This window comes from Bombyx mandarina, chromosome 12 (genome assembly GCF_030267445.1).
Source record: "Bombyx mandarina strain Sakado chromosome 12, ASM3026744v2".
Lineage (NCBI taxonomy): Eukaryota > Metazoa > Arthropoda > Insecta > Lepidoptera > Bombycidae > Bombyx > Bombyx mandarina.
In genome coordinates this window covers 2,922,986-2,940,525 of record NC_143219.1, presented here as the reverse complement: position 1 = coordinate 2,940,525, position 17,540 = coordinate 2,922,986, and the positions used below count along the sequence as shown (strand labels likewise).

Here is a 17,540-nt window from a genome sequence, read left to right as displayed (position 1 = left end):
CCATGTGTATTTTCCCAAAAAAGCCTCATGAGGTCACGACCCTCAGCATTGAGGATAACTGACTCAAGGAGGAATATTAGAAGAATACTAAACAGTCTACTTTTAGTACAGATATGACAAGACTGACATTTGACAAGTACTTAATTTCAATAGTAGTTTGATGTCACTTCCGTTGCATACCTGCGTGACGTTCTGTAAAAAATTTACCCTCATGCGCCTAAAGAAGTTGCACTTCAAAAAGCTTTTATTCGTGTTCTTTTCAACCATTAAATTTATCCACCTGTAGACTAAAATTTTTTGTGCAATTATTAAAATTTACGTTACAATCAATTGAAAACGAATGCCCCTATTATAAATCAATTTAATTGAATACCGAACGAGAAGTTACCGGGTCAAAAGAGCGATCGCATTCATACATTTGTTTGTTTTTCATCAATCAAGCTACAGCACGGATCAAGCTAATTACCTAAAACTCCAAAACGTCATTCATGTCATTGTAAACTTATTCATCACTTGAATGAAATTTTTTTATCAGTACACGTCCATTGTAACCGTTGGGACCGTTGTACTACGCCGTAGACGCTCTACGGGCAATGGCACCAGGTTTACGTCAAGGGTTCTACGGCGCTACGAGTGCCGTAGCGCTTCGTACTACAGAGGAAATAGGGTTTTGATGTAGCTTTCTTTTAATTAAAATTTAATATTGATAAAATTTAAAACTTCATTGTTTAAAAAAAAACCTACGTCGTAATATTAATTCAATAAGGGTTAAAAAATGCAATTAGCTTTTTTTTGTTTCATATACATATATGTATATAATCATTATAATGTGCAAAGAATCACTTGTTTGAAACAGAAACAGAATTTGTCGGGAATGAAAAAAACCAATGGATTTTGTTTGAATAAGAAATATACGCGATTATGGCCAATTTAGATAAACTTAGGTAGTTTTACTGGTGGTAGGACATCTTGAGTCCGCGCGGGTAGGTACCACCGCCCTGCTTATTTCTGCCGTGAAGCAGTAATGCGTTTCGATTTGAAGGGTGGGGCAACCGTTGTAACTATACTAGACCTTAGAACTTATATCTCAAGGTGGGTGGCGCGTTTACGTTGTAGATGTCTATGGGCTCCAGTAACCACTTAACACCAGGCGGGCTGTGAGCTCGTCCACCCATCTAAGCAATAAAAAAAAGCTGGATCCTTTAGAAAGAGAATGCCGTGGCTTCGACGCTTGAGACATGAGATGGAAACCTTAATTGTGTTGTAAACCGGTGTCACAGCCTTGGAATCCAGACTTATGACTGTAGGTAGTGTGGCTCCAAAGATCACTATCACGTCTAGGTAGACGATTTCAAGCTTTTTGGAGGAAGCTGGAAAATAGGTTACGAAAAAGATAAAAAGATGAAGGTGACAGAGGAAGAGAGATAAAGAAACACGCGTAAGTAAAACTGCGTAAGGCGTTTAAAAAACTTTCTAATCCATAGACACAGCGCACAGAGTTTCTTGCCGGATCTTCCCGGTGGGTTGCGTTTCCGATCTGGATAGATTCTGCGAAACACTGCTCTTGCTAGGGCTAGTGTTAGCAACGTCGTCAAGTTAGAGCCCCGTGAGTTCATCTATTCGCTCTGTGAATCTAGTATAACCCTCGAGGGGTTACTAGAAAAAGTTTTACTGGTGGTAGGACCTCTTGTGAGTCCGCACGGGTAGATACCACCACCCTGCCTATTTCTGTGGTGAAGCAGTAATGCGTTTCGGTTTGAAGGACGGGGCAGCCGTTGTAACTATATGGAGACCTTAAAACTCATATCTCAAGATGGGTGGCGTCATTTACGTTATAGATCTCTGTGGGCTCCAGTACCTACTTAACACCAGGTGGGCTGTGAGCTCGACCACCCATCGCAACAATAAAAAAAGGCAGAAAAAAAAACCAAAAAGAAACTGTATTCAGAGAGTAATCTAAAATACTTGCGTGTTTCATTCGTAAAGCCTATGGAGGGAAGAAGTAAGGAGCACCATCTCAGTGTATTAAAAAGTATCCTCTGAACAGATATTTCGGTGAATCTTCCAACTATAACATGCTGTTTCCAGGTGGACAATTTTTCAACTTGTTCCCTATGCATGATGGTTTGTCTTCACAACATTCAGGAAGAGTAATTAAGAGATTTTGTTATTATGCATAAAATAATAATATTTTTTTATTATTCTGGGTTTGCAAGTTCAAACACATATATCTTGCTAACGGTGAGTAAACGTACACGTACACACTCAACTTTATGTGAATGGAAATATAAACAAATTGCAGTATTACGTTGCCGACCTGAGTTTAATTTGTGTAATAAAAACCTCATAAATTCCGTGTTAAGCTAAAAATAAATAAACTGACGTACATTCAACCCTATGAAGTGGGCGGTGCATGGGGGTGCGTCGTCTCGGGGGTCGTCGACCTCACAGCTGACGCTACGCTCAATGGCGTCCCTACTACGCCGGTACGTAAACACTACGCTACGCTATGCAGACGATCCTACACCACTGTGCATGTGTGCGTTTTGTTTTGATTTCAGATATAAGTACATACTATGATTCAATTTGTATGAAATTACTTGTTATCTGTTGTAATTGTACATATTTCGATTTAGCGAAGAATTCTAAAACTGTATGCACTTACAGGGTAGTTATACCTAATCGGGGTCACAAGTGATGCTGCCAAGCTACCACTGCTTGCCACAGGTCATGCTCAAAGCTCATGTATGTATATACTAGTAAAACAATTCCCTAACTCACTAACTCACAATGTACTCCTAGAACCTAAGCCGTTAAATAGGCACTAAGGATTTTTTTTTTAAAATACCCCCTCCCCGAAAGCTCCGAAGAAGGTGTGGTTAAAGATATTAAAGAATTGTTCGTTCTGCTATGAAATGCGAATTTATTGACTGCTGAATATAACTAAAAACATTAAATGTTTAATTTTTTTTTATATTTTCACGTATCGGCTGAAACGACGTCTGGTCATTCTCAAATTAAACTAATTACGATGTAATTTTCAAAGTTTGTTACAGTTTTATAAATTGTAAATATTTTGTTTTTTTAAGTAAGTCTTAAAAAAAAAAATATTAACAATTAGTTTGTCAGTTACAAAATTGTACTACGACCATTCGTAATAAATACTCTGGGTAATTGAAAAGCTAAATAAAATTATTGTCAGTATTCCAAGATTGTCTGGATAACGACAACGTTTATTAATAATACGGCAAATTAACAACAATGGATGTACAACTTTATTTCATAATTCTAATTATCCAGAGTGATCAGAAATAACTCAGCTGTTTTGTAGAATTCAAGAAATTCTTGAGGAATATCAATTTTAAGCAACCATATTTACAAGCACTTGTTTGTGATATTTTTATTAATTTTTAAGAACACTTTAGGAGATGTATCGGTATCACTCACCCGCATCTGTTAGAGAGTTCCCAAGAATTACGACTCCGGGAGGGTACTTAGTAATGTTGAGTATTTAGTAAAGAGCGGCAGGAGGTTATTGAAAAATCATATCGAGATTGCATTAACATTTTATAATGTTTGTTAGCAGATTGACGACCGTGAGCACCCGTGAACACATCATGCACGTTTCATTATCCATTGCTAATATGACGTCACTGTGTACCTTCATGACGTCTCCCCGTTTTACAGGGAACGAAACGCAAAAGCACTGGATATTAATTTGAACCAGCCTTTCCCAAAGTGGGTGATAACGTCCCCTTGTGGGCGCTACAGGCCTAAAGGGGGGCGGTAAGAGACCCAGAAAAAAAATGGGGGCGCTGGAAAAGAATTTATTCTCGAAGTGGGCAGTAGACAAAATAAGTTTGTGAGCCTAACTGGTGGTAGGACCTCTTGTGAGTCCGCGCGGGTGGGTACCACCGCCCTGCCTATTTCTGCCGTAAGTGCAGTGATGCGTTTCGGTTTGAAGGGTGGGGCAGCCGTAACTATACTGAGATCTTAGAACTTATATCTCAAGGTGGGTGGCGCATTTACGTTGTAGATGTCTATGAGGTCCAGTAACCACTTAACACCAGGTGGGCTGTGAGCTCGGCCACCCATCGCAGCAATAAAAAAAGGCAGGAAAAAAAAACAAAAAAATCGCATTTTATTCGTAAAGCCTATGGATGGTAGAAGTAAGGAGCACCATCTCAGTGTATTAAAAAATATCCTCTGACCACATATTTCGGCGAATCTTCCAACAATAACATGCCGTTTACATGTGGACAATTTTTCAACTTTGAGGTCGTCCACCCATCTAAGCATTAAAAAAAAAACGTTTTAAACGATCGTACCTTACTGAAATATCCCACGATGTGACAACCCTCGCTGTCGGCGTTGGTCATCACGTAGAAGAGGAACGGCTCCACATCGTAGTACAGGGTCTTGTGGTCGAGGAAGAACTTGGCCAGCAGGCACAGCTGCTGACAGTACTGCTTGTGCTTCCGGCCGTCGACTTGCCAAACGCTGAGATCGTCCTTCCTGTACACCTGTATGAGTTCTAAGTCTCAGTTGTATAGTGTAACGTCTTGCACACTTGCACACCCTAAATGGCAATTATGATATTAATGTTGCCTTAAATTAGTTACAATCACAACTAGGGTTGCGACAAGTTAACTATCACGATATCAAAAGAAAAATAGAAGAAGATGGAAGGGGGGAGAGGCCTATGTGTCTGTGATCGAGAGGCAATAATGGGGGCTTTATAGTCTCAGTAAATGACCACCATTTTACTGAGATTATATTATTATATCATCCCATATCATCTCATTTCATTTCATTTCACTTCATATTATCATTGTTCGTTAAAATAAGAATATAAATTAAAATAAGACACGACTTAAAGGTCTTAATTACCAGGTCATAAAATCTCTTAAAAAAAATTAGGGCTTTATGAATGATACGGAACCTCGTCTCCGGGCGGGTGCCTCCAGACGCACTTGTCTCGGTGTCGCGCGGCCCCGGCGGCGCTCTGCTGGTGCGCCAGACAGAACTCGCAGACGAAGAGGCGCGGGACCCTGGCCGCCGCCCCGGGGTACGGCGACTGGTACCACACCTCCATCATGTATTTACCCATCACTACGAACCTGTCGTGATACGTCCTTTAATAGGATAAACTTTATATTTTTATTGCTGTCGGGTTACATCATTTTTATGTGTTTAAAACTAGCTATTAGGAATTACGGGATCATAATAATCTTTTTTATTTTTATTTGCTTAGGTTAAGCGGTTACCAGAGCCCATAGACATCTACAACGTAAATGCCGCCACCTACCTTGAGATATAAGTTCTAAGGTCTCAGTATAGTTAAAACGGCTGCCCCACCCTTCAAACCGAAACGCATTACTGCTTCACGACAGAAATAGGCAGGGTGGTGGTACCCACCCGCGCGGACTCACAAGAGGTCCTACCACCAGTTAAAACCTATTGTGATACACAGATTCCTCGCTTCGCTCCGGAAACTGTAATTTATTATTGATTTCTCCACTATTTAATGGATGTTATTATGCATATAAACCTTCCTCTTCAATCACTCTATCTATTAAAAAAAAACCGCATCAAAATCCGTTGCGTAGTTTTAAAGATTTAAGCATACATAGGGATATAGGGACAGAGAAAGCGACTTTGTTTTATATTATGTAATGATGATGATAAAATAAGATAGACTAACGATAACTCACCTAGTGCCTCTATCTGTGATTATTTCACCGAGTTCTTCTTCTATCTTGATGGCGGCCAAGGCCTGAGCCTCCCGGAACAATCTCAGATCGTAATCGGGAGCGAAGCCCTCCAATATCGGTTCCCTTTCTTCCGTCAACTCATCGTTGCCCGACGCTGCCAACTTCTCGTTTAGCTCCTGACTACCCTTCCATTTCGAACGCATATCCTTAAGCAAAATTTTTGATAAATTATTTAATTTAATTTCTAATAAATTTTCAACAAATGTTCACGATTGACTTCCACGCTGAAGGAATAACGTCGTGCAATAAAAAACAAGCCCGCAAAATTATAATTTTCGTAATTACCGGTGGTAGGACCTCTTGTGAGTCCGCACGGGTAGGTACCACCACCCTGCCTGCTTCTGCCGTGAAGCAGTAATGCGTTTCGGTTTGATGGGCGGGGCAGCTGTTGTAACTATACTGAGACCTTAGAATTTATATCTCAAATTGGGTGGCGCATTTACGTTGTAATGTCTATGGGCTCCAGTAACCACTTAACACCAGGTGGGCTGTGAGCTCGTCCACCCATCTAAGCAATAAAAAAAAAGATGTGTGATGTCGTGGGACACCGGATAGGAACGAAGTTCCTTATTATAAAAATATTAATTTTAAGTTCTATTCGAGGTATAGAGAAAATAAAACTGGAGGTTTCGCAACAACCCACGGTCATTCGGTAACGTGCGAACTTATTGTGGTACACTTCATTCACGGTTGTTTGCATAAGAGTTAGTGTATTGCGCAAACGAACGCTCTGAGATCGTGGTCAATGAATGATAAAAAATATGTTGTTTTTTGTACGCTATCACAAAGTTAAGTCGCATACTGTGTGCATTACTAATAAAAATCTTACGTTACGGACGTTCTTTCCCGGTTAGGGTACCCCTCCGCATCGTCCCATAAGGAATTCGTTCGTCCAAAAAATATCGTTTCATTGTCGATCTATTTATGGTGGGAGAGAAGACTGAACATGGCTTTCACTTCTGCTAAGTTACAGCTAGGCGCGCAGACAGCGGCGGACTGACCTTGACCTTGAGCTGGTAGGCTCGCTGCTCTATGGTGGGCATGGAGCGCGGCCGCTGCGACAGGTGCGCGAGGGCGCGGCGGCGGGCGGCGGCGGCGGCGGCGCGCTCCTCGCTGGCGGCGGCGCACCACGCGCCCGACACGTTGTGGTACAGCGGACACGCCGCCCACGTGAAGTGCCGCTCCGCCTTGCCACCTGCCGCAACAATGCTCACTGGTGGTAGGACCTCTTGTGAGTCCGCGCGGGTAGGTACCACCACCCTGCCTATTTCTGCCGTGAAGCAGTAATGCGTTTCGGTTTGAAGGGTGGGGCAGCCGTTGTAGCTATATTGAGACCTTACAATTTATATCTCAAGGTGGGTGGCGCATTTACGTTATAGATGTCTATAGGCTCCAGTAACCACTTAACACCAGGTGGGCTATGAGCTCGTCCACCAATATAAGTAATAAATAAAAATGTATTAATATTTTATTATTCACGTCACAGTCGCGGTAACAAGCTCTATAGAAGTGACCGAAAACCAGATAAAAGCATGGATGACCCACTGCAAAGGAAATATGAGAACCGAACAGGAAATGAAAACATTGTTTTTTTTCACTTATTCAACTCCTTGACAAATCTGGTTATATATAAAAGTAGTAGGTACACACTAAAAAACTAAGCACAACACGTATTCAATAACATGATCTGAAGCCTAAATACCACAGAAAAACAATACCAACTTGATGTGAAAAATTAAGCTACGTGTGATAGTATATAACAGAGCATGGCAACAATTCATCATGCAACTTTTCAAGGAATATTGCTTTGACACACTCCACCTGTATTTATTAAATGTCTTTAACAACTATTTAACTAGTTTGAAGTTCAAACCCAAATGTCCTAAGGAATCACATCCTCGCACAGGACAACGACGCTCTGATGGTTCAGCCGTTGTCAAAAGTGGTGGTATTACTGGTGATCGGGTTTGAATACTAGGCCTGCCTTTTAGAGGTTTTTTGGTATCTTTTCTGAGAAAAAAAAAACGAAATTAAAATATAATTGATATTGTAACACATTTATTTATTATAACATCTTTATAATGAAATATTATAAATTCTGATAACATTTACACAAAGAGATGTTAAGTTAGATTTTTCAAGAAAAAAAAAAAAAAATATTTTTTTCACAAATCATATGTGTTATCCATATATTCACTGGTATATAAAAACGTTTTTATAAGCTAATGTAAAATGCCGACATACCCTTTCTCTTTTTCATCAACTTCAGAATCCGTATCTGTGTTATTAATCTTCGTTGCAGCTGCTATACGTGAAACCCGGGCGGAAAGTGATCTGGTTAGCTTTCTAGGCATTGTTGCTTCTAGTGTATCTATTTTTATTACATCTTCTTGCTGCTGAGACAATATAATAGACATTGAGTTATAATTACATTTTTTGTTAATATGGTTTTGAGATGGATAGATAGGTATGACATTCATAAGAAATTATATTATGCTAAAAATATTAATTTATAAATATCTATTAAATTTTATTCTCTTATTTAGTGAATTATGAACATAAACACATCTATTTGGTAATAGCTTAGTTCACTGTGTATCTGTTTTTATACGATCCACACTTAGCAATCCATTTTATTAAAAGGAGAACGAATAACCTGTCTAATACACTTTAATATAGATTCAAAATTTAATTAGTTTGGTAAATAAAATACTTTGGTAAGATATTCTAAATTTGTTATAATGGGTGGGTGGTATTTGTTGTCTACTGTGACAGAAGTGAGAGTGTAAATAATTTTACCCATTCACCATTCATTCAGCACCATCAATTGTCTACTTCTATACAGTATAACAATCATCATTAATACACCAGTACCGAGTCTTTGGATTATTCCGGCAACTGCTAAGCACCAGAAAACGTACAAAACGTAAAAATCTATCTGATAATCAACAGTTTATTTTTTGAACATACCTTAGTGGGATTCGGTTTGACCTTTCCAGTTTTACCATTTTCTTTTTTCGTAGATGGTTCGCTGTCGCTGTCTGAAGATACAGATTCAATTGAGGACTGACTCGATGAACAGGATGATACACTTTTGTTGTCTGGTGATTTCTTTGATGGTGGACCATTTGCTTTGTTTCCGTTTTTTCTCTTTACACTATCTTTGGAGTCTTTAGAATCTTTGGAATTTGAATCGTCATTTCCTAATGGTGTTGCAGGGGCAACCTTCTCCTCACTCGATTTCCGTGAGCTTCGTTTACTTCTCGGAGATTCTTTTGGACTTTTCAATGATTTACTTTCCGATTCAGATTCTGAGCTATTATCAGGAGAGAAGATGCTTTTTTTCTTTAATGCATTAGAATCACGTGTCTCTGGTTTTGGTTTTGATCCAGTTTTTACTGCTGGTTTTGGTGTTTTAGCTCCCGAGGACCTCAGTGCCGTTTTACCTTTGGCTAGTACCATTGCGACTGTTTTAGGTTTTGCAGAACAGCGTCTTCTTGGAGGTAAGGTTTTTGGGCTCTCCAATTTTGGTACATCATCATCACTTGAAGATGAAGCCTTAGACTTGGTGGTGGTTTCTGGATTATCATCTTCCTTTTTCTCAGGTTCTTTAGCTTTAGTAGGAGATTTAGGTGCTGGAGCAGTTGAGGTTACAGGAGTGTCAGAAGTTGATGACTCAGAATCAGAACTGCTGGACCCAGAGCCAGAGCTGGTGGATGTACTGTCACTGCTGCTTGAGTCTGATGAAGAACCAGAGCTGCTGTCTGTGCTACTATTGCTTACCTGAAATATTACCATGATAACTATTTACAATGGTGACTCTTCTTTTTAATTGAATTTTTTTGTTTTAGTTATTATTTCTATGTAATGAGAAAAAGGCAAGTTTGAGAACTTTCTCAATCTCTCACTCTCAATCAACTCAATAAAAACAGTAAAATATTATTTTTCATATATTTCTATTGTACATTAAGAATTTTTGTACGATATTAAGAGGATTTCTATCAAACTCATTGTTTTTTTTTCCCTTTTAATTGTAGTAATTCTAGATTAAGATCTAATCAGTGACATATATTGCTTAAAAGTAATATATATATATAAAAATGAATTGCTGTTCGTTAGTCTCGCTAAAACTCGAGAATGGCTGGACCGATTTGACTAATTTTGGCCTTGAATTATTTGTAGAAGTCCATAGAAGGTTTAAAAGGTAGATAAATATGAAAATGCTCGGAATTCAATAAAAATAACAATTTTGTTTTTCCTTTGATGTGTCCCCCGTCGGACGGATTCCTTTAGGTTTGTGTTTGGTTGTTTGTTTGTTGTAAGTTTATTTTATACAAAATTTTAGATCTGTTATTTATCGATTGAGGCACTACGAAGTCTGCTAGGTCAGCTAGTTTTATATATAAGTAAGTTGTTAGGTAAGTCATGTTTGGTATCTTTTAAGGTATTTTAATTCTTGTAAGATAGATATTTGTTTTTTTTTTCAATTGTACTTTCTATCGACAATTTACAAAATGTAAACGTACCTTTTTTCTAAATATTAGTCATAGAATTGAGTTTAATTCAAACAATACTTACATCCAGATTCGTCATTTTTCCGATTATTTATAGAAACAGGCTAAAGTATATAAAATCTCAAATAGCTTTATTTGTTTGAAGTTAATATTATCAGTTATTTTTATTTACCTATGAATAAATTATTTTTACAAGCTGGCTATCAACCATTATTTGTCATTTGACAGTAATGACGTATGACAATTTTGTTTTTTGCTTGATTCGTCCATTGGCAAAAGCAATGAAAATAAACTACTTAGCAATTAAATTTCAAAAAAGGCCAGTGGCATCTCTGTTAAATTAAAAAAAACATCTGAATGTGAAAATAACAATAACAATGGAAATGAAATTGAATGAAATGAAATTGATAATTCAGTAAATAGATTAAAATGTAATAAAGTTATGAACAACACCCAGCTTTTTTTCTTCACTTATGAACTTTCTCAGATAGTACTATAAATGGTTCACAAGCTACGGACAACGCATGTTATAAGTGATATAACCAAAAGAAACACTAAAGCTCGATCCACTCTATGACGCCGTTCACGGTTCGATCTCGCTCCGGTCTCGGCCCGCTCAAATCTCGCGGTATCTACTCTACTAGACAACGTATCTACTCTACTAGTTTCACAATCAGTCTTTCTTGATCCATGGTCGACATTGGACATTTTTCGAAATAATCCGATAAAATACTCGCTAAAAAACTCGCCGTTTTTCAATCGAAATATATGTCTATGCTAATCTATACTAATATTATAAAGAGGGAAGATTTGTTTGTTTGTATTGAATAGGCACCGAAACTACTGAACCGAATTGAAAAATTATTTCACTGCTAGGAAGCTACACTATTCTCGAGTGACATAGGCTATAATATTTTTGAAAAAAATTAGGGATCCTTACTAAAACTCCAATAATGTAACCCAAGGTGTAAAAAAATACCTAAAATATTCTTTACATCGCGTGCTCTGTGAAAACTATTGATGATAGAATAAAATAATGTACTAAGACTTTGTAGAGCACATTATATTTACAAAAAGTGTCGCGACAGCATAGGTCTATAGTTATGCCGCAATAGTGTTCTTTTATTTAAAAAAATACATCATGTCAAATATCGTTGAAATTTTTGTTAAAGACCCGAGCGGAGCCGGAGCAGGCCGCTAGTAATTCATAAAACCCTAACACTGAATGACAGAATCATACCATTAAAGCTATTTTACCGACAGACTGACATACTACGTATTTATAAATTCGTGACACCTTTACATACTTTTAGGCAAAGTTTTGTGAAGGAATAGCTACATTTATTAAATTTTACATGTCGGCGCAATTTCACTATCTAGTTAACTGAAAATAGTTAAAGTTAATTGTTTCCTTAATGTTACGCATTTCAACAACTGTCTAAGACGGTATTTATGAGAATTCATGACTAAGCTACCCCCACTTTCTACTTTAAATACGAGTGACTATTGTCGCACAAAACAGTCCGGCAGTGCCCTAAAACTGCGATACTTTAAGACAAATATTTTTTTGTATGGAAACTATCGAAATCTTGTAGTTAATGTCCATAAACTTATATTTTATTAAAGTTAAAGCATTTAATTATTATATAATAAACAAAAATCATACAAGTCTTTATTTGTTAAAGACAAATTGATTAAATTTTATCAATTAGTGATTTGTGAAAATAGGTAATTTGTTACTGCCATCAACAGGTGCAATGAGAAACTAATCGAAGTGAAGCCATCTAGTAGCCGACGCCCGTAAACATTTTTGTGGAGTGCTTGGGTTGCTTAGCTATAATTTATGTGTATTATCTATGCAGTCCGGCTCGAGCAGTCTAACGAAGCGGAGCTCTCTGTTATTAACTTACACTTGAAATGTAATAAATGGAATTCATTGGAAAAGTGAGTCTTAATTACTGTCATTATGGAAGGCAATGATAATGATGAAGAAAATGGCGTCAGCAACACAGACGTCATCATTTTAAAAACATCAGTCAAGGCAAGTCACACATTATTTATTTATTAAACGAAAGTATACATTGTTTATCAACGCGCTTGTTGAGAGCCGTTGCTCTAGCAGCATGTAATGATTGATTGATTACAAAAACACATGTTGGTGTTAAGGAGCTTTCAAATCAACAAAATTACGCATGTTTGTACTTCAAAACTAATTTAATCGTATTCGTCAAACGTTTCACGTCATAGCATTTTGTTAGTTGTCAGGGTGTCCAATAAAACCGTGATCAGTTTTAATGATATCAGCTCCTTTATCAGCAATCATGATAGTAGGAGCATTTGTATTCCCACCGACTATCTTCGGCATCGAACTGGCATCAATGACTCTCAGTTTCTTCACACCATGTACTCTCAGTTTGTAGTCAATTACACCTACTCCTTCAGGACCCATAGCGCAAGTACCGACAGAATGCCAGAGAGTCGTAACTACATTCAAAGCAAGACACTTCCAATATTTTCTAGTATTAAACTTGTGATGCTTGCATTGCCTTACATTTAGGTTCAGAGGTTGCGCGTGAGTTTTTCTCATGTGTTTTGTATCGAGCAAAGTCAAAAAGTCTTCGATGTATTTTGCATGCTTCTCTAAATCTACGTCTTGAGAATAATAGCCTGTGTAAATTAATGGGGTTCGCCAGGGCTTTTGCTTTTAAGAATAACTTTACCAGTTGATTTTGGATACAAAAGAACTACAAGAGCTAAAATAACACCTTTACTCTGTGCTGCTTTCGCGATAGATATGCAAATGCTGTCAGCCAAACCATATACAAAGCTACAAATCCAAACAGGAATTATGGTACCAACGGGAAATCTGTAATAAAGTATTTGGTAGTCTGGTATAGTTTGCGTTTTATTGACCGCAGCGAATCCTATACGACACGGTGCGGGCATCTCATTTATTTTGGTAAACGTTTGAACATCTTGTAAAAAAGTGACCTTGCTTTTATCTTCAGTTATGATGAGTGGAACAGTGGCATGGTCTTGTAAGTTTTTTCCGACGTTTGGTGATTCACTGATAACTGAAATAGCCATCTCAGTTAGATGCTCTTTTGGGCTGATCCCTGACAGCATCAATAGCTGCGGGCTGTTTATTGCACCAGCGGATATTATTATTTCTTGTCTTGCTTTAATTATCAGTATTTTACCATTTTGCATGACTTCTATAGCTTTTGCTTCTTTTGCATCATTAAATAAAACTTTCCTGACGAAAGACTTTCTTGAAAGAAACAAATTTTTACGTTTTTTTATGGGTCTCAAGAAAGCGTAGCCTGTGCTCTGGCGAACATTATCAGCAACAGTAAATGTCGGTAGTGCGTAACCCATCTGCTCCGGTCCGTTGAAGTCCAATAGATGCTTACGTTCGTTTTGTTCGAATTCTGTAAAATCTACTTTGTCTCTCCAGCTCGGTTTCGTAACACCGAGATATCCCTTTGTCCCGTGGAAAGATCCAGAGGGGCTCTTCAATATTGTGTCATCTCCAAGTCGTTCACTTTTAATAAAATATGGTAGTACTGATTCGTAGTCCCAACCTTTGTTACCCATTTCTTCCCAAGAGTCATAATCATGTCTGTTCCCTCGGACGTAATACATGTAGTTTGATCCACTAGAGCCACCAACCATTTTGCCTCTCGTCAAATGAATATTTTTTTCTGTATGCGCTTGACATGAATAATCATCATTAACGGTTCTGTAGTTCCAATCTTCGTACGAGTAATCAACAAATGGAAACAATCCAGGTATCTGTGGAATGATATTTATAATGCTTAATACAATTTGTAGTAATTTGTAGTTCTTGTTTCAGAATGATATGGAATGGTATTTGTCTGATTTTCACTTGCTCCGCACGAAACGAGCTCACGATCAAGTTATAAGCGGCCACACATTAGACTACGTGTTGAGTATTATGGTAATAATATGTTTTAACACTAAAAGTCCGACTGGCGGGACTTTTGTGAGCTTTTTTGAGTTCGGTGTTCCGGGCTGTTTGCGAAGAAGATATGGAAATGATGTTTACATTGATTTGTATGAGATTTTAATAGAAAAGCGACACAATAACTGAAATAAAAAAAAAACAGTTGAAAAAAGCTAAGACTGATGTACAATATATTGCTGGTCGACAACGCGCGCCGAGGGCGCGTATTTTCTGGCTCCTGAGAGCTCTGTCTCAGCGGGGGTAAGGCGGGGGGAGGGGGGTATCGCACGTACGAATATTTCGTTCCATATTTTAGGAGGTTCACTGTACTTGTCGTACACTGTACAACGAACGGCTCGACTATCTTCGATGACAATTGACGGCAAAAGTGGGGTTTCTAGTACAAGACGGCATGGCACCAGCAAATGATTCAATTACTTATCTTGAAACTGCTACTATCATGTTGCGTAATCGTAACTGCGTCTGTTATTTGTAAGCTAACCGTGGATTCGATTGAAGGATCCTCTCCGGCCTCCAGTAGCAGCACTGTCCAGTTTGAGATCTCAGAGAGTCGGTTGGCCAGGACGCAGCCTGATGAACCAGCGCCGACAATAATTATGTCGTAAGATGAAAAATCTGTTCAAAAAAAAAAACACTTTTATGTAACATAATATTTTCTCCCGTTTTCGAAGTCGTATACATGTCGTATGCAATATGGCCTGTGCAAATGTAGTGTTAGGTCAGGCTCGCGTCCACGTAAACTCTCCAGGTCATCCAATTCCATTTTTGCAGGATAGCCATGGGATCACCGTGATACGTGATGAAGGTCGATCTTCACAACGACTTACATATATATTATTATGTAAATTTAGAACCGATATGTAAGTATCTAAAGGAAGCGTAGAAATATATTTACTTTTTAAGACGTTTTGCTCCGGATACCCTCCCATCTTCAAGTTCAATGTTGCCAGTACAGCGAAAACAACTTGCAATAGCTCCGTAAATGGTTTTATCGACATAACCTTAATCGATGCAATGAAATTGCCGATAAAATTCATTCTGATATCTATAAAATAAATAAAAAATAAGTTTAACTGCAACGTTGTGGATTATTTGAAAAAAATATCTTATACGAGTAAATTAGGTAATGACCCACGTTACAGGGTTAAGCCATTGTGTGGGTCGTGGAATCCTTTGAAGAACATCATAAAACAGTAGAGTAGCTAGTAGAGTATTGTAGCTGGCTTTCCGCCCGCAACTTGGTCTGCGTATACTTAAACTTATATCCTTGGTAATAAGGGTAGAGACTCGTCCTCAACAATGGGTAAAGGGTTTAAATTACTTCCAAGCCAACTATACTGAGACCTTAGAACTTATATCTCAAGGTGGGTGGCACATTTACGTTGTAGATGTCTATGGGCTCCAGTAACCACTTAACACCAGGTGGGCCGTGAGTTCGTCCACCCATCTAAGCAAAAATATAAAAAAAATCGTCAAAATCGATTTAGCGGTTTGGTATTAAGTTTTTAATTGCTTAGATGAGTGAACTACCCATAGACACTCACAACATATATGACTCTACCCGCCTTGTGATGCAAATTCCAAGCTTCAGTTCTATAGTTGCAGTTTTGATTTTTATTGCACGATATTATTTCTTCATCGTAAAAGTCATTCGTGAATTTGTGTTCAGTAAAACTTCAGCATCACGTCTCAAGGTGTATCGATAGAAATAGAAATTGATATTTAAGAATGATAATAATACAATTATTTACTTATTGCCATAAACACACATTTAGATTATTACAGGTAAATAAATAAAAGAAAAGACAAAAGGGCAAAAAGTAGGTGGTTCTGCTGATGCTGTTCAAAGTGGATGTGCATCAAACAGCGCAGAATTTCAATCACCCCCTTTCCCTGTAGGTTTATTTAAGGATTTAAGGATATACCTACGTGTGCACAAACTTAAATAAAAGTTTTGTAATAATGTAGTTTACTACTTAAAATAAAAATAAGAAACAGACACAAAAATTAAATTGAAAGATGAACTCGAACACATTGTCATAGTCAGGAAGCCCTGGGAAAACATACGTAAAAACACAGAACTACAACTCTACTAAAAATTCACAATTTTTACCTTCTTTTTTTGTTTATTTTTTATTTATTTTTCTTTTTATTAATTTATTTTTATTTACTTATTTTGTTTAATTTTTGTTTATTATTATCATAGCCCACATTTTATAATGTTGTATTTTGAATAGGTACGTATTTCATGCACATTAGGTTACAGTAATTTCATTCGTTTTTTAAGTTTATTTTTCTTTTAATTATAGTACCTATCTATAGATTTTTATTCCTAAATTATAGGTGGATCGTGATATATTATGTAAGTTATGACTTTATGCTGGTTTAATGTTAGTTATAAAACGTATACTACAAATTCGTGAGGTACAAGGTGCCTGCATAATATTAAAAAAAATAGAATAAATTATTAAAATTTTTTATAAGTTGTCTGTTAAATGTGAGTAATTTTTACATATTGACCAGCAGCCAAACGTTGTTAGGTATGTTATAGATATGGTAGTTGTTATGATAATCTTTTGAAAATATCAATTTATTTTCGTGAGTATTTTAAAGATTATCTAGAATAAAGGCAGGGAACGACAGGTGCTTTGCTCCATTGCAATATATAAATAGTTTAATATAATTAAGTTAAATTTGTAAACATTTATTACTTACCATCATTACCAAATTAAAAAATCGCTCAGAATGAAATTAGCGAGGTAAACTCGTAAACTAATTTAAAACAATCGGTTAATGAGTTTCATTAAGGTTCACTTGTGGATGGTGTTATGATTTAAATTGTCAGACCACGAAAACACCGGTTTGAACGGGATCCCAATGTGTCAGTTGTAATCGATAGTTTGTATTTGGAGGCGCTCTGTTCAGTTCTGTGCTCCATTATCTCTATGGATGGTCGAAGTAAGGAAGACCGTCTGTGTCATCATCAGCGTATTAAAAAGTGTCCGTTGAAAGGGAGAAGAAAGAAGATTTTAAAGACAGCGCCGTAATCAGAGCAGGGTATTAAATTCGAAGTAGTTCCTACGAAAATATTAATAAAATGAATAGTCGAGATTTCAAATACTTCGTATTTTTTACTGCACAACCCAGCATACCTACTTCACTGTGTTTAAAAGTGCTATATTCGTATAATTTCCACTTCTTACACTAGCGCTATTTCGGTGAATCTTCCGACAATAACTTAGTGTTTACAGGTGTACACTTTTC

General features: G+C 37.3%; 2 protein-coding genes across 4 annotated transcripts in view; both read right to left on the bottom strand.

The window, feature by feature from the left end:
* The window catches only part of chm (lysine acetyltransferase chameau), a 30,348-nt gene extending 19,834 nt beyond the window's left edge, over positions 1 to 10,514 (bottom strand). Inside the window, exons 1-8 of one of the 3 annotated variants that reach the window (XM_028174917.2) lie at positions 10,353 to 10,514; positions 8,745 to 9,557; positions 8,019 to 8,170; positions 7,648 to 7,784; positions 6,776 to 6,969; positions 5,715 to 5,920; positions 4,943 to 5,135; positions 4,329 to 4,523 (exon numbers count right to left, since the gene is read on the bottom strand). In XM_028174917.2, coding sequence (XP_028030718.2) covers positions 4,329 to 4,523; positions 4,943 to 5,135; positions 5,715 to 5,920; positions 6,776 to 6,969; positions 7,648 to 7,784; positions 8,019 to 8,170; positions 8,745 to 9,557; positions 10,353 to 10,367 — 1,905 coding nt within the window. In that variant the 5' untranslated portion in view covers positions 10,368 to 10,514. The remainder of the gene's footprint in view (positions 1 to 4,328; positions 4,524 to 4,942; positions 5,136 to 5,714; positions 5,921 to 6,775; positions 6,970 to 7,647; positions 7,785 to 8,018; positions 8,171 to 8,744; positions 9,558 to 10,352) is intronic. The other 2 variants (XM_028174919.2, XM_028174918.2) reach the window with 2 other exon arrangements.
* Positions 10,515 to 12,483: 1,969 nt separating this feature from the next.
* LOC114243490 (ecdysone oxidase-like) lies at positions 12,484 to 15,313 on the bottom strand. Its single transcript, XM_089731774.1, has 4 exons — positions 15,172 to 15,313; positions 14,758 to 14,891; positions 13,009 to 14,083; positions 12,484 to 12,955 (listed from the first exon to the last, which is right to left on the bottom strand). The coding sequence occupies exons 1-4, from the start codon at positions 15,311 to 15,313 to the stop codon at positions 12,543 to 12,545; spliced, it is 1,764 nt and encodes a 587-aa protein (XP_089587900.1). The 3' UTR covers positions 12,484 to 12,542.
* Between the last annotated feature and the right edge of the window lie 2,227 nt (positions 15,314 to 17,540).

Coding starts and splice junctions, on each gene's coding strand:
- LOC114243490 (XM_089731774.1), bottom strand. CDS start 15,313: ATGAATTTTATCGGCAATTTCATTGCATCGATTAAGGTTATGTCGATA. Junction 14,084..14,757: donor ATCCTTCAATCGAATCCACG/GTTAGCTTACAA, acceptor ATCATTCCACAG/ATACCTGGATTGTTTCCATT. Junction 12,956..13,008: donor TTTGTATCCAAAATCAACTG/GTAAAGTTATTC, acceptor TAATTTACACAG/GCTATTATTCTCAAGACGTA.